Here is a 15,215-nt window from a genome sequence, read left to right on the forward strand (position 1 = left end):
ATCCCTAATTGAAACTAAAAAATTTTTGTAAGACCACCTCACGATGTCTGTGTGATTGACACATACAAACCTTGCCGTATGTCAAAGCCGGGAGGTTGGGTGAGCCCGTCAATGATAAGCCTGAGGGTCTCTGGAGTGGTGCCTATATTTTTGGATAGCTCGTCAACACCGCTGCTGGAAACTTTCTGGTTCACACTTTGTTTGAGATGCTTGCTTCCAATTTCGCTAGCATTTTCGCCAATGAGGGAAAGAAACCTGGGGATGAGGATCACATTTAATTCATTAGATGTGCTGGGCAAGTATGAGAAGAGTAACATCACGACCAATTTCAGTAGTGCTGCTTATATATAGAAAGCCCAACATTTTGCATGAACATTAAAAACAGAAAAATACAGTATATGCAGATTTTATTTATAAAAAAAAAACAAAAAAATCTTATATAAACACTTTCACGTTTCATCCGCCATATACTAGTGCAAAACCAAATACTAAATGAATGCAGGGTTTCTAACACGCATCAGCAAATCTAATTTCTGCTTTTTAATGCCCATGCCCAACTGCAGATTTCACACACACAAAACAGTCTGTTAATGACTTTTTAACCAATGGCCGATATCCCGATATTAACCAACTCCAAAAATCAGATACCGATATCAAACTGATATATGCGGTCAGTGACTTAACATATTATGGCTAATTTTATTGTGATGCCCCAGTGAATAGTTTAATAATGATAAACGTAACAACTTCAAAGTATTCCTATAAACATTCTGTGAAAAACACAGACATGGGAAGAATAAGGTAGAAAAATGCTTGTCTTTATTAAATGGTTTATTGAGTGAGTCCACTCAAATTCACTCACGCTTTCAGGCTCACGCTGCCGAGAACAGCCTCTCACACAATCAATGAGTTAACACAGCACACTTCAGACTGGGCCGCAAGTTTATGATTAACACATTTGTGCCTTTGTTCGTAGAGCTACCGAGGTTTCTCTGGCCAGATCAAAACTACAAACCTGTCAGTCATCGTTAACGTTAAGTACCAAACGCCAGCTGCACTGGTGACCAAGAAAAACAGTTTGGTTGCACTGCCTAGCAGGAGGAGGGTGAGAGGCTGTGGCGCTGTACAAGCACCAAGCAGGAAAAACATGAATACATTTTTAAAATTAAAAACCCGATCCTTTTCACCGGATTCCGATCCTCTGAAAAAGGGCTTGACCGGCCCGATTACCGATCACATGATCAGATCAAGGACATCCTTAATTTATATAATGCTGTAATTCAGGCTTGCTGTATATAAAAGTCCTTCAGGATCTGACCCCTTGCGGCTTTTATGAAGTAAGACAAAAGTTTACACGTTAAAAAAAAACCAAAAACAATTTCACGTCCTGCAATGTGAGTATTGCGCATGCGCACATTGCGATGGCGATGTTCAAACTCAGGGGCAGTTTACATGGCGAGTGCGGCATGAAAACGCAATGACTGTGTTGCTGAGTGGCCTCCAGTTCGTATGGTGTCGACAAAGACAGAAGGCAAAGACGCAAACCTTGGAATCCTGCCTCCAAAGTGAAAGAATTTGATTGTGGGGGCTTGAGGGGCGCTTGCTCCTCCTGCATATCAAAAGCTCCCGCGGTGGAGGACCGCGCCGATAACGTCAAAACTTGTACAAGTCACATTGGGCGTGCGCTGCGGTGCTACTAAACATTAAAAACAGCAAATATGGCGGAACTTCGGCTTTAATTTACTGTTTTTATGATGTTGAATGTTTTCATTTTGGTGCCTTTTTGAACAAAAGAAAATGCCATTGCTTGGAGTGGGCAGGCATGTTGTCTTCCGGGCTGAGGAGGTCAAAGTGCATCATTCGCTGTCGCCTTGTAAATCTGCACTGCCTCCTAAGGCCTGGCATGAATACTACATCGTTTTCGTGCGGAATTGTGACATTGTTAGAATGGAGACGGAACCATATAAACGCAAGCATGAAATTTTACGTCTTCTCGGAGAGTCACCATGTAAACGGCCCCTCAATATTGTGCAAGCCTAGTTGACACCCATTAAAACCTAACCCAAACCTATTGACCTATTTAGCACCAACTCAAAATGAGCATGCATGAAAGAAACCAAGAGTGGCAAATAAAAGTTATGGAAAAAAGTGTGTGTGTAACGTGCATATATTATTTACAGTACAACCTTTCCACAGCTGGTGATGGATGTGAATGCATTAGCTTGTGTTCATGCACCAGCTGGGTGGTGTCTGTGATGGATGTCGCTTGCTGGGAGCCTGACGCCAAGCAGACTCCCCCCCCAGCTGTCCCACCCACTTGCAACAGTGATGGACTGAACAGGTGGGCACACACACATAACATTGATTCATAGAAAATGTTGTTCAGAAATGCTTGTTTGGCAGAGGTGGGGACAGTGCGGATGTAAGGGGACACGGCTTGTGTACAAATATGTGCAAGACAGCTGTGAGGCCCAGTCAGGAGGCAATGATTTTTTTTTTATTTACATCTTCACACACTTTTTTTTTTTAATGAAAATGATTTAAAACATTCTTATTTAATATTTGCAGGCAAATAGCTAATAGGTAATAATAGCTAAATAGGCAAGCAGATCTCAGCTAAAATAATTTTGTGTGAAAATGTGGGTTTTAAGGAAGCTAGACAGTGTAATGCGTGTGCTTCCGTGTTCATGCCTGTGTATGTGTTGCATATGGTTACCAGGAGGTGGGGGGATGTGTGGGCTGTGTGCAATAATGGAGGATCCAGTTTCTCTAATGTGATGAACGAGATATTCATTGCACACCTCACACAGAAACACACATTGCATTCTTCTGTCAATCCTCTCTCCCTGTCATTTTTATATACTGTATTGTATTTGGAGATGTCTGAGCAGATTCTTATGCCACCACGCAAACTATGTAATCCATTGGGGGCCATTTGTGACCATTAAGACAAATTAACACCTACTTCAAACACCTACTTCCTGCCTGAAAAACAATGCAGTAAAAGTTGTTCCTTGACAAGTTTGAGTTCTTCCCGTTTGTAACTCAAAACACTTGTAGCTAGGATTGTTCCGATCATGTTTTTTTGCTCCCGATCCGATCGTTTTGGTTTGAGTATCTGCCGATCCCGATATTTCCCGATCCGATTGCTTTTTTTTTTGCTCCCGATTCAATTCCAATCATTCCCGATAATTTTTCCCAATCATATACATTTTGGCAATGCATTAAGAAAAAAATGAATAAAACTCAGACGAATATATACATTCAACATACAGCACATAAGTACTGTATTTGTTTATTATGACAATAAATCCTTAAGATGACATTTACAGTATTAACATTCTTTCTGAGAGAGGGATCCACGGATAGAGAGACTTGTGATTCTTAAAGGATAAATGTGACTTTGTATATTGTGACTAAATATTGCCATCTAGTGTATTTGTCGAGCTTTCAGTAATTGATACTGCACCTATCTAACTGTTCTTCCCAAATGCATGATGGGAAGTGCAACCATGACTGTGCGTAGGGGCACCAATTGATATATCTTTTCTGCGTTGGGAAAGAACATAGGGTGTTAAGAAAATGATCAACTACTACTTTTCTTCCCCACATTGCCTCTCACGATATTAGTAATTGCTGAGAGAGAGATTGCAAAAGGCTTTAGCCAAATAAAAAAAGGCTCTAAAGGCTGTCAAAATTCTCTCTACTTGTTATACGCTGCCTTTTAGCTTTATATATAGGTAAAACGGCGCCTTTATAGATTGAACACGACAATGCATGAGTGGGTTGTGCAGCGCAAGCGTTAATTATTCAACGTGATTATTACCGCCGTTAACGCAATAAATTTGATAGCCCTACTTTATGCCAAAAGTACTCTGGATGGGTGTAAGACATTTTGTCTGTAACGTTAAATACAATTAGAAAGCGATTTAAATAAAATATATTTATATATTAAAAAAAAAGGATGTCCGATATTTTGGTAAATGGTGTTATATAGCGCTTTTCCACCTTTCAAGGCGCTCAAAGCGCTTTACACTATCTCGCCATCCACCTACTGGTGATGCAGCACCAGGAGCAACGTGGGGTTCAGTATCTTGCTCAAGGACACTTAGGCGAGTTCATCAGGGCGGAGAATTGAACCCACAACCTCTGTGTTGGGGGACAACTACTCTACCACTGAGCCACGCCACCCACTTTGAAAATGACGTGATCGGACCCAATCGATCGGCATATCTTTACTTGTAGCTAAGTTTTTGGGATAAAAATGATCAAAGTTCCTGCCTATTTTAATGTCAATAACAAAGCAGTAACTGAATAATAGTCAATTAGCATTTCCTGAATTTTTAAGTGTTCTTGTTTTTAATCAAGGGAGGACAATTAAAAAAAAAAAGATCTTCGAAGAAAACTAGAAAACTAAAATTTAAAAAACATCACAAAAGCAGCAACTAACAAGTCAGGTAGTTGGGTTCACCAAGTCTCGATGAATTAAAGGAAAAGGGAAGTTTTGGATGTAATACATTACAACAGAAATGATCTTGTAATTAAAAAACAAAAATAAACACACCGCACCTCTACTTAAGAACATCTTTACATACAGAATTTTCAGGTTAAGACACCTCAACGGGAAAATATTGCCTCATGTTAAGAAAGAAATTTCAGGAAACAAAAGGCAAAAATACAGTATGGCTGGTACTCGCACCTCCCAGAGTTTACTGAACGTAACATACTTATAGCTGCTCTGCAATTGGCTATTGCCTAGCATTCCTGGCATCCAATTGGCTAAGAGGGACCTCTACTGTATATGAATGTGTGTGTCCTAACGTCCTCTTTATTCGCCCCTCGTGTTTCGACAGCTTTAGATGAGTGTATTAACTTTTTTCTTTACTCTATTCTTGGTTTTATATTGTGGATAACTCTTGATTTTATGTTTATTTGTGCAATAATCTAAATGTAACTCGAGCTGTCCCGACTAGTCAACGTTATAGATGCCGTAAATGCGTCATGGAGCACATCATCCCATCGACGGTGAATTAAGGGTGGAATAAAATATATGCCTGGAACGTTGAAAATGGCGGAGCACAAGCGGGGAAAGCAACACAAAGGCAAAAAAGCGCACCAGAGTGGCCAAAGCATGGATTTCAACGAAACAAATGAGGGTACACTGTGTGTGTGGTCTCGTCAATGCAAAGCTTGCAATTGCATACCACGGCAGGACTTCGGCCGTGAATGAACACTTGAAGCAACATCACCCAGTTGTAATTTTGGAAGACGACAGGAGACAACAAGCTGGCAGATCGTAAGTCCAGATAAGCAGTGTTGTTTATAACGGCGTTAGAATATAACAGCATTATTTTTGTCAGTAGTGAGTAATCTAATTAATTACTTTTCCCATCTTTGCAACGCCTTTACCATTACTGAAGATGTAAAGGTTTGCTTTACTGCAATTTGGTAACTTGAATGACGCGAGAGATGTCTGAGAGACATGGAGGGTGCAGAGCTGGAAGGGGAGGAGGGAAGGGGGTTGTGACGCCGTTACAAACTCGATGCTAGGTGGCTCGGAGCGTTAGCATAGCATTCGCATTCTCACTAGCATTAGCATTTAGCGTGGCGAGCGTCATCTTAAACTGTCTTTTCTATTCTTTCTTTTTTTCTTGAATGACATATCCACCTTGTGTGATTTTTTTAAAAAAGGTAACACTGACCTGCTTACTTTAGTCCATGACAGCACTAATCTTACTTACTTTACATTTCAACGTATTATGTATATACATATAGCAGTATACTATAATATTAATGCTAAATATTTTTAAATAGGGGTGTCAAACGATTAAAATTTTTAATTGAGTTAATCACAGCTTAAAAATTAATTAATCGTAATTAATCGCAATTCAAACCATCTATAAAATATGCCATATTACTCTGTAAATTATTGTTGGAATGGAAAGATGAGACAAGATGGATATATACATTCAACATACGGTACATAAGTACTGTATTTGTTTATTATAACAATAAATCAACAAGATGGCATTACCATTATGAACATTCTGTTAAAGCGATCCATGGATAGAAAGACTTGTAGTTCTTAAAAGATAAATGTTAGTACAAGTTATAGAAATTTTATATTAAAACCCCTCTTAATGTTTTCGTTTGAATAAAATTTGTAAAATTTTCAATCAAAAAATAAACTAGTTGCCCGCCATTGTTGATGCCAATAATTACTTACACAATGCTCATGGGTGCTGAAGCCTATAAAATCAGTCGCACCCAAGCGCCAGCAGAGGGCGACAAAACTCCAAAAAACACAACAAGTACACATTTCACTGTGCTGTCATTTTAATGTTTGAGCGGGGTATGTGCGTTAATTGCGTCAAATATTTTAACATGATTAATTTAAAAAAATTAATTACCGCCCGTTAACGCGATCATTTTGACAGCCCTATTTTTAAAATGTAGTTTTTTTTTTAAGAATTGTTTTAAATCATGTTGGAAAGGTGAAGTCACAGTGTTCTGAATCTCTTTATACATTTCGTTCTTTGGCATTAGTTAATGCTATCAGCATTTGACCTGATTGTTTATTTGGAATTTATTATTGTTATTTAGGTGTTTTTTTGTACTTTAATAAAGAATTTAGGTGTTCCAAAATGTTTTCGTGAATTAATAAGCATCAACAAAACTCAACTGCTAGATTAGTTATTAAAAAAAAAATATTTTTTTAAAAGTCTGCTGACTAATCAGGAGAAAAGTAGTCGTTTGTGACAGCCATAAATGTAACAATGTATTTGATACATGGTTTGATGCATTTTTATGCATTAAAAAAGATTTATGTCAGAATGGGAGATTTAAAACGGATTAGGGCATTTAGATGGAAAACGTGTCTCTACTTACAAAATTTTCAAGAATACTTCCAAAACTAATTAATATCTTAAGTAGAGGTACCACTGTAGATAAATAAATAAAGAAGAATATATTTTTTGTAATTTAAAACAATGTAGAAAAACATCAATGAAAGCCAATCTTTCCAGGAAGCAGACAACATTTTTTGAGCATAAATTTTCGGGCCGATCCATTACGGACACTTTACGATGTCTGCCTCCATTTTTACATACCAAGGAGTTACTCGCCTTACTAGTTCTGCACAAGCTGTCCTTCAGCTTGACTTTTCGTTTCATTTCTCAATTACAGTGCTATTGCTTCATTTGTTTTCAGTTAAATGTATTCCAACATATTATTTGACAAAGCATGATTATTTATTGGTGAGAAAATGGTAAATACACAATATTTTTTAATAGTGCATAGATGCATCTTGATCCGTTATCTGAAACTGACGTGTTCAACATTAACAAAGACCAAGTGGTGAGGTACCTGTATTAATCCTAGAACAAACTACCATGAGTTGCACTAGAGTAAGTAAATGTTCACAAACACAGAGCCACCTAGTACTGAGGCAATTAAAAAGACACATCGGAACCTCTCTTGTCAGAATGCATGTAGACTAAACACAGTTGAGTGACTACAGCTGTAGCTGAATGGGCTCCCAAATGCTCACATGCACGGGCATACACACACATAACACAGACACACAACATGAAACACGTTGTTTAATGTACTTTGGATATAGGCATCAGCCCTGCTAACAATTATTTCTCTAACAAGGGCACTCACATAAAGTAGAAGACAAAGACAACACATCTACTTTGAAAATCCAAACCAAGAATCCTCACAAAAGAATAACCAACACCATATGAGAAGCCATTCGCATCTTAGCCCGAACATCTTTTAGCCCGTGGGAAGATTTCCACAGTTGAAATGAATGAGTGTGTTATTGAGTGTGCATGATGTACCTCTGTGCCACATCGTAGGACTCTGGGTGGATGCAGGTCTGGTCCAAAGGGTTGAAATGTGTTGGTATGACAGCGCTGGACTTTCCTTTGACCTTCTTGGCAGCTGGTTTAGGTGGTACTGCTGGAGGAGTATCCTTGGTGCTACAGTGATGTAATAATGCATGAAATCCAATTAGGAACCACACACATACCATTGGAGTGGAGAACCTTATAAGTTCAGATCTAAAGGCCGAGTTATACTTCCGCGTCAGACCTGCGGCGTCAAGGAAGACCCGAGTTAGGACCCTGCGCTGTAGCCTGACGCGCGCCTCTCGAATTTTCTAACCTTCGCGTCGCGTAGACGTGTATGACGTGGCGAAAACAGACTGTGATTGGTCCGCTCAGACTGTTGTTTCCGGTTTAGTGCAAAATCACCGCCATTGTAGAATAGAATTAAACATTATTTTGTACACGCAAAAATGGACCAAGCCGACGGGAGTATCATCGAAGAGCAAGTCTCGTCAAAACATGATTGTGATTGCCAAATGGCAAGGTCGGCGATTGAAAAAAAAGAAAAAAATGGAAGAACCACCGAGACGTGTGTTCGAAATCGAGTGGCCACACGAAGCGGTGACCCAGTCGGCCAAAACTGCCAACTTTTTATCACTTTATGTCGTATTTTTGGTTGGTGCACTTCATCATTTATTGTGTACATATGTTTGCTGTGAGTCTGTGACTTATTTACGTGTCACACTTTAAGTATATGAAGAATAAAGCATAGATTTGGTGTCAAAAGAGTTGTTTTGATCTTTAATTTTCAATAACAGACAGTTCACACACGATACATCATCACTGATTGAGAGTGCCTCGGTGCTTTTTATGATAACGTCAAAATCAAGACTTCCAACGCAGTTTGGGAAGTTCCATAGACGCCAGAAATCTGCTATGGCTTCCCACTGGCTGGTTGTAGGACACGGCAAACAAATCGGGCAGGAGGGCTTTGCAGACCTTGAACGCAGTGCTCGACGCCAGTTTGAAGCTAGCCGCCACAGCTAGCTCTCTCCACCCGAGTCTAAAACTCTCTGTGCGGCATCAAAAGTTGGCCAGACCGCCTCGAAACAGTCTTCTGCGTCGCCTGCCCCTCAACATACTATGTTCAATATTTATTCAGTGTTGATGAGCAGAATATTTACTTTCAAGAGTTCCATCTTGCATTGTTTATTTTTTCTCCGACTAGCGGAAGTCAAACAGCATGCCCCAAAACCGTACAAACATAACGCGACATCCCTCTAGTGGCTTGGTGGTGAATTACAGAGCAACGCGTTCCCTCACCGCAGAACTATCGAATGTCGAATGACGCCGTAGTCGCTGCGCCGTCACCGCAACGCGGGAGTATAACTCAGGCTTAAGGGTGGTAAAATTGGAATGTAGCACTGACTGGAAAAGATTAAGCAGGTGCTCATGTTCCTCACTGGGTATAGCACATGTAGTCCAGTAAATATTGTATTTATCTTCATATTATTAATATTGTTAAAACTTGTATTCTGTGTTGTGTTCATGTACCTTTCACTACACCTTTGGATTTAAAAAAAAAAAAAAAAAAAACACTATTTGGGATGTCCATCCATTTTCTAAAGCATTTGTCCACATTAAGGTCATGGGTCAGGAAGGGCTGACTTTGGGCAAAACAATAGGCAGGTAAACACCCTGGACTAGTTGCTAGCAATTTACTGGGCACACAGAGGCATACAAGCATTCAAAATCACACTTATGGACAAACCTTCACTGAAATGAACATGCATGTTCTAGAAATGCCAACAAAATCACTTGGCGAACATAAAATCCTACACAGTTAGCACAAGATTAAGAAACACAACTTTAAAAGAACTTTAAGACCGACATGCTAACTACTTGTCCTGGGTTAGAAGATGCAACAACAATAAAACTAGGCCTACAAGCACAACTGAACGGGCCCTCGCAGTCTGGCGCAACTCTGCATCACGCACGTCTGACGGCATGCAGGTCAGGGTGGTAGCAGATCTCCCCCCTCTCATCACCTCATAAGAACCTAACGTGCTCGAAACTCGCCTCTTTTTATGAGAAACACATTCACACACTTAGGAGGAAAACCCCCTATTGAAGAGGGTCCTACAAAAAAAGGAGGCACTACTGAGCTATGCAGCCACGCACTACTTCAAAACCAAATTAATCTCCTAATTGATACCCTGATGCAGTTTTGAGGTCAATTGATTTTTTTTTTCCTCCTTTGGAGAAGGAGCCTGTCTTGTAAAAAAGGGTGTTTCCTGTTTCCAGCAAGGGGAACAAGGCCTAATGGGTACTATTTCAATGCAGTCATGTTCAGGCTGGGATACTCCTCTTACATGCCATATATGAAAAAGACTGAACCTTGTATCAGGGAGTTATGAGTCATTTACTGAATTTAGCATGTTGCCAAAAAATGACCGTCTTTAGCACCCTGCCCAGGTCAGGCCTGTGAATGAAACTCACCATTTTCATAACTTTAGATCTCATATGGCTCATGAACAGTCTCACCAATTTTAAAGACAATCCAACTAACTCCCTAGGTTCCAATGTCTCAGATATGCACCCTGTAGTTTGAAATAAATTTCACATTAAATCCAAAATACTCGATTTTCTGTTGGGTTTGTAATATGGGTGCAATACACTTTTAGGAGCAATTTTGCACAAGGTATCGACTCCCAAATTTCATCACTCTATGTTGAAAAAACCTAGTAGGAGAGACCTTTTTGAAAATTTCAAGGGGGTTCCACTGAGCCGCAGTTTTTTCGCAAGGATGCAAAATTATCTAAATGTACGCCAAGCCTCATGTATGTGCAAATTTTGGTGAGTTGGGTATCTAGCATGTAAAGGCCTCCAAATTATCCATTTCCATTTGGCTTGAAGAAGAAAAAAATAATCCTTTGCATTACAACAGGGCTCTTGCGCTAGTTGGTGCTCTGGCCCTAACATGTATCATATTAACTTACCAGTGGACTGCTGACGCTAGACAAAATTAGTAAAAAACTTTTACAATGAAGCATGAGTATTCCACCTTTAGTAAACTATACCTGTGGACACTTTGGTTGATTCTAATGAAGCCAGCACACTGCTGGTAGCTCTTTGGTCCCATGCCTTTGACCAGCTTGAGTTGTTCCCTGTTGAAAAAGGGACCATTCTGCTCCCTCCATTCCGCAATATTTCGTGCCCTGGCCGTATTTAAGCCTGCAACGTGCCTAAGACACAACACCAAAAAGATATTAGCATTTCATTCTGATCTAGCAGAGGTAACACATAGAGTGGGGCAAATAAGCATTTAGTCAACCACTAATTGTGAAAGTTCTCCCACTTGAAAATATTACAGAGAACTGTCATTGTCAACATGGGTATACCTCAACCATGAGAGACAGAATGTGAAAAAAAACCCCAGAAAATCACATTGTTTGATTAAAAAAAAAAAGAATTTATTTGCAACTCATTGCTGGTATTTTGGCCCATTCCTCCATGCAGATCTCCTCTAGAGCAGTGATTATTTGGGGCTGTCGTTGGGCAACAGGACTTTCAACTCCCTCTACAGATTTTCTATGGGCTTGAGATCTGGAGACTGGCTTGGCTACTCCAGGACCTTGAAATGCTTCTTACGAAGCAACTCCTTTGTTTCCCTAGCTGTGTGTTTGGGATCATTGTCATGCTGAAAGACCCAGCCACGTCTCATCTTCAATGCCCTTGCTGATGGAAGGAGATTTTCACTCAAAATCTTTCGATACATGGCCCCATTCATTCTTTCCTTTAGACAGATCTGTCGTCCTGGTCCCTTTGCAGAAAACCAGCCCTAAAGCATGATGTTTCCACCCCCATGCTTCACAGTGGGTATGGTGCAATTCAATATTCTTTTTCCTCCAAACACGGGAACCAAGGTTTCTACCAAAAAATTCTATTTTGGTTTCATCGGACCCTAACACATTCTCCCAGTCCTCTTTTGGATCATCTAAATGCTCTCTAGTGAACCGCAGACGGGCCTGGACGTGTACTTTCTTCAGCAGGGGGACACATCTGGCAGTGCAGGATTTGAGTCCCTGGCGGTGCATTGTGTTACTGATAGTAGCTTTTGTTACTGTGGTCCCAGCTCTCTGTAGGTCATTCACTAGGTCCCCCCATGTGGTTCTGGGATTTTTGCTCACCGTTCTTGTTATCATTTTGACGCCACGGGGTGAGATCTTCCATGGAGCCCCAGATCGAGGGAGATTATCAGTGGTCTTGTATGTCTTCCATTTTCTAATAATTGCTCCCACAGTTGATTTCTTTACACCAAGCGTTTTACCTATTGCAGATTCAGTCTTCCTAGCCTGGTGCAGGTCTACAATTTTGTCTCTGGTGTCCTTCGACAGCTCTTTGGTCTTGGCCATCGTGGAGTTTGGAGTGTGACTGACTGAAGTTGTGGACAGGTGTCCGATAATGAGTTAAAACAGGTGCCATTAATACAGGTAACGAGTGGAGCCTCGTTAGACCTTGTTAGAAGAAGTTAGACTTCTTTGACAGCCAGAAATCTTGCTTGTTTGTAGGTGACCAAATACTTATTTTCCAGTCTAATTTGGAAATAAATTCTTTAAAAATCAAACAATGTGATTTTTTTTTTTTTTTTTTTCTTTATATTCTGTCTCTCATGGTTGAGGTTTACCCATGTTGACAATTACAGGCCTCTTTAATCTTTTCAAGTGGGAGAACTTGCATAATTGGTGGTTGACTAAATACTTATTTTCTCCACTGTATGAAGCACACAAACCAATTTAGAATGGATTTGTCCAAGCAGTAAAAGTGGCGATTTTGAGCTCTGTGACTCAACCTCTGTCACAGTGCTGCTGTGTCAACACTCCGCATAATACCTCAGTCATCAACACGTCTAGGAGAGTTTGTATGTATGCGTGTGTTGCTCAGTTTTTGGCTGCGCAGACAGGTAAACAAATGACCTGATGCCTGCTAGCTTGTTTCACGCTGTTTGTTTTGTACGGTGAACCGCACGTGCCAATGCTCCGGATCGTAGTTTTCTATAGGTATCTGTAGGACTTATATTTTTGCTGTGTCCATTTACCTCATTAAAGTCTCGGAGCAGATATTAATGTCAACCCCGACGAAGCTCACACACTCCTGCACCACTCCATCAAGTGCTGCTTTAAGAACTGTGGATGAAACGTCATGCTGAAAACACACACAAAATACATAATGTTACCATTTATGTACTCATTAGGATTACAGTAATCCAAAACACTCGTTTTCATAACCCATTTCTGACACGCATCTGAAACTTTTAAGCATGAGGTCCCGTGAGAAGATTATTCAATTTCATCCTGAAAAAGAGATTAACGGCAACAAAGCCAAAACAAATCCTGACACACCGAGTGACATTTGACTGACAACAACAGTAAGAAGAGAGGTTACTGACAGATAAAAAGAACACACAGAGGTTTTAAAGACAGTTGAAGTTTAGCTTGGCCATGGAAAAAGATCTTCTCAATGAACCCCTCCTCTCAGCGCACTCCTCAACCACCGGCTCAACAACAATTAGGGAATATCATCCAACATGCCTTGGAATATTTCCCTTATTAAGGAAGACAGAGGTAAGAGGCACAAAGAGGCCCTGAGGCTAAAATCCAGGGACGTGGACACGGATATCTCAGCAACTGCTGGTCTTTTATCTGGGAATTGAATTAGTGTTACTGACTGAATATAACTGAGCCTAGTTGACATGTAACATGATAAAGCTTACAATGAACACTTGCATGTACATAAACAAATGACAAGTACCGTAATTTTCGGACTATAAGGTACACCTGACTATAAATCGCCACACACCAAATATGACACGAAAACGACATTTGTTCAGAGATAAGCCGCACTGGACTATAAATTATGGGATATTTACACCAAAAGAAATCAACCGGTAACAATCTATTTGACAGCGGCAACATAAGACTGTCAGAAGACCAAAATGAACCACCATGACGCTTTGAACTAGTGCTGCAACGATTAATCGATTAACTCGAGTATTCGATTAGAAAAAAAATATTCAAATTTAGTTGCTTCGAGTATTCGTTTAATTAAAGTGGCGTAGATACACGGCCCTCCAGTCTGCCTCTTTTCACATGGCTGAATCCAACTGCTCCCTGTTAAGACCAACATAAGTTTTTGTTTGAGCTAATGTTTTTTAATGCATTCATAATTTAGTTTATAAGTATATTTAGCCATTTTTGTGGGAATATGTGTCTGAACCATTTGTTAAGAGCATTGTAAAAAAAAAACTAGCATTTTATAGCATTTAAGCAGGCGGACTTTTTCTATGTAAATTAGCCAAATGTTCTTTTGTCGTACATGGATCCTCATTTAGAAAAAAAAAATTATACCGTTTGAGGCTCAGCTCAGGTATTTTAATTTTTCATGTTCCTTATCCGATTACTCGATTATTCGAACTAACGAGTCCATCGATTAATCGACTACTAAAATATTCGATAGCTGCAGCCCTACTTTGAACCAATTAGCTGTAAAGCCTTATTGATTCAAGAAGCTTCATTTGGCCATTTGGGGGAGATAGTTGACCTCTGCTACCAACTGCTGTCAACACTATTGTCGCTCAACATGCCTCCTAGCATGCATTACAGCACTACATATATAAATAACAATCAAAATTTATATTTTGTGCTAATTATTTATTCAGTTAATGTTCCAGGTGTTCCATTAATTGCTAGTAGGCATGTGCCGGTTACCAGTTTCACGGTTTACCGTGGTGTGAAAACGTCGCAGTTTCAAAACCACTAAAATTTTCCGTCATACCGTAGTACGGTATTCGCTATTTTTCATGTGCCAAAAATGCAGCCAAAAGTGGCTTGGTGCGGCAGCGCTCACCCCTTACCCTGTTTGTTGCTGTGTGTGAAAGTGACGCTATTCATGTATCATGTAGACTAGAGTTGGCACAGTGGCTGAAATGGCGAAACTTCACTTAAGCCCCCCCCCCCCCTCCAAAAAAAAGTCATGCAGTATAAATTTTGTTAAATTTTATTTAGAGGTGTTTTTACTTTTTGATAGCGATTACTTTGTTCTTGCTCTGATCTTGAGTAACTTGAGCTGTGGCTGTGGGTATAGTCTATAAGTTCTATTTATTTTAATTTATCTAAAATATTTGTTATTTTTTGTTAATGAATTTATTTATTTTAACATTATATTCATGCTCCAATTTGCAAATATGTTCTGAAAAAAAAATCCTGTTCAATGGAAACCCCCCCCCCCCCCCTTTTTTAACCCATACATTTCAAAATAACACATTTTGGAGCGATAATTGCAATACCGTGATACCATGAAACCGCAGTATTTTTGGTCACGGTT

General features: G+C 39.8%; 1 protein-coding gene across 2 annotated transcripts in view; it reads right to left on the reverse strand.

The window, feature by feature from the left end:
* The window catches only part of srbd1 (S1 RNA binding domain 1), a 110,904-nt gene that overhangs the window by 5,050 nt on the left and 90,639 nt on the right, over positions 1 to 15,215 (reverse strand). For both annotated transcript variants that reach the window (XM_057847676.1, XM_057847675.1), the window contains exons 16-19: positions 12,931 to 13,037; positions 10,913 to 11,077; positions 7,845 to 7,985; positions 71 to 255 (exon numbers count right to left, since the gene is read on the reverse strand). In XM_057847676.1, coding sequence (XP_057703659.1) covers positions 71 to 255; positions 7,845 to 7,985; positions 10,913 to 11,077; positions 12,931 to 13,037 — 598 coding nt within the window. The remainder of the gene's footprint in view (positions 1 to 70; positions 256 to 7,844; positions 7,986 to 10,912; positions 11,078 to 12,930; positions 13,038 to 15,215) is intronic.

The sequence above is a fragment of the Corythoichthys intestinalis genome, chromosome 10, assembly GCF_030265065.1.
Source record: "Corythoichthys intestinalis isolate RoL2023-P3 chromosome 10, ASM3026506v1, whole genome shotgun sequence".
In the NCBI taxonomy this organism is placed as follows: domain Eukaryota; kingdom Metazoa; phylum Chordata; class Actinopteri; order Syngnathiformes; family Syngnathidae; genus Corythoichthys; species Corythoichthys intestinalis.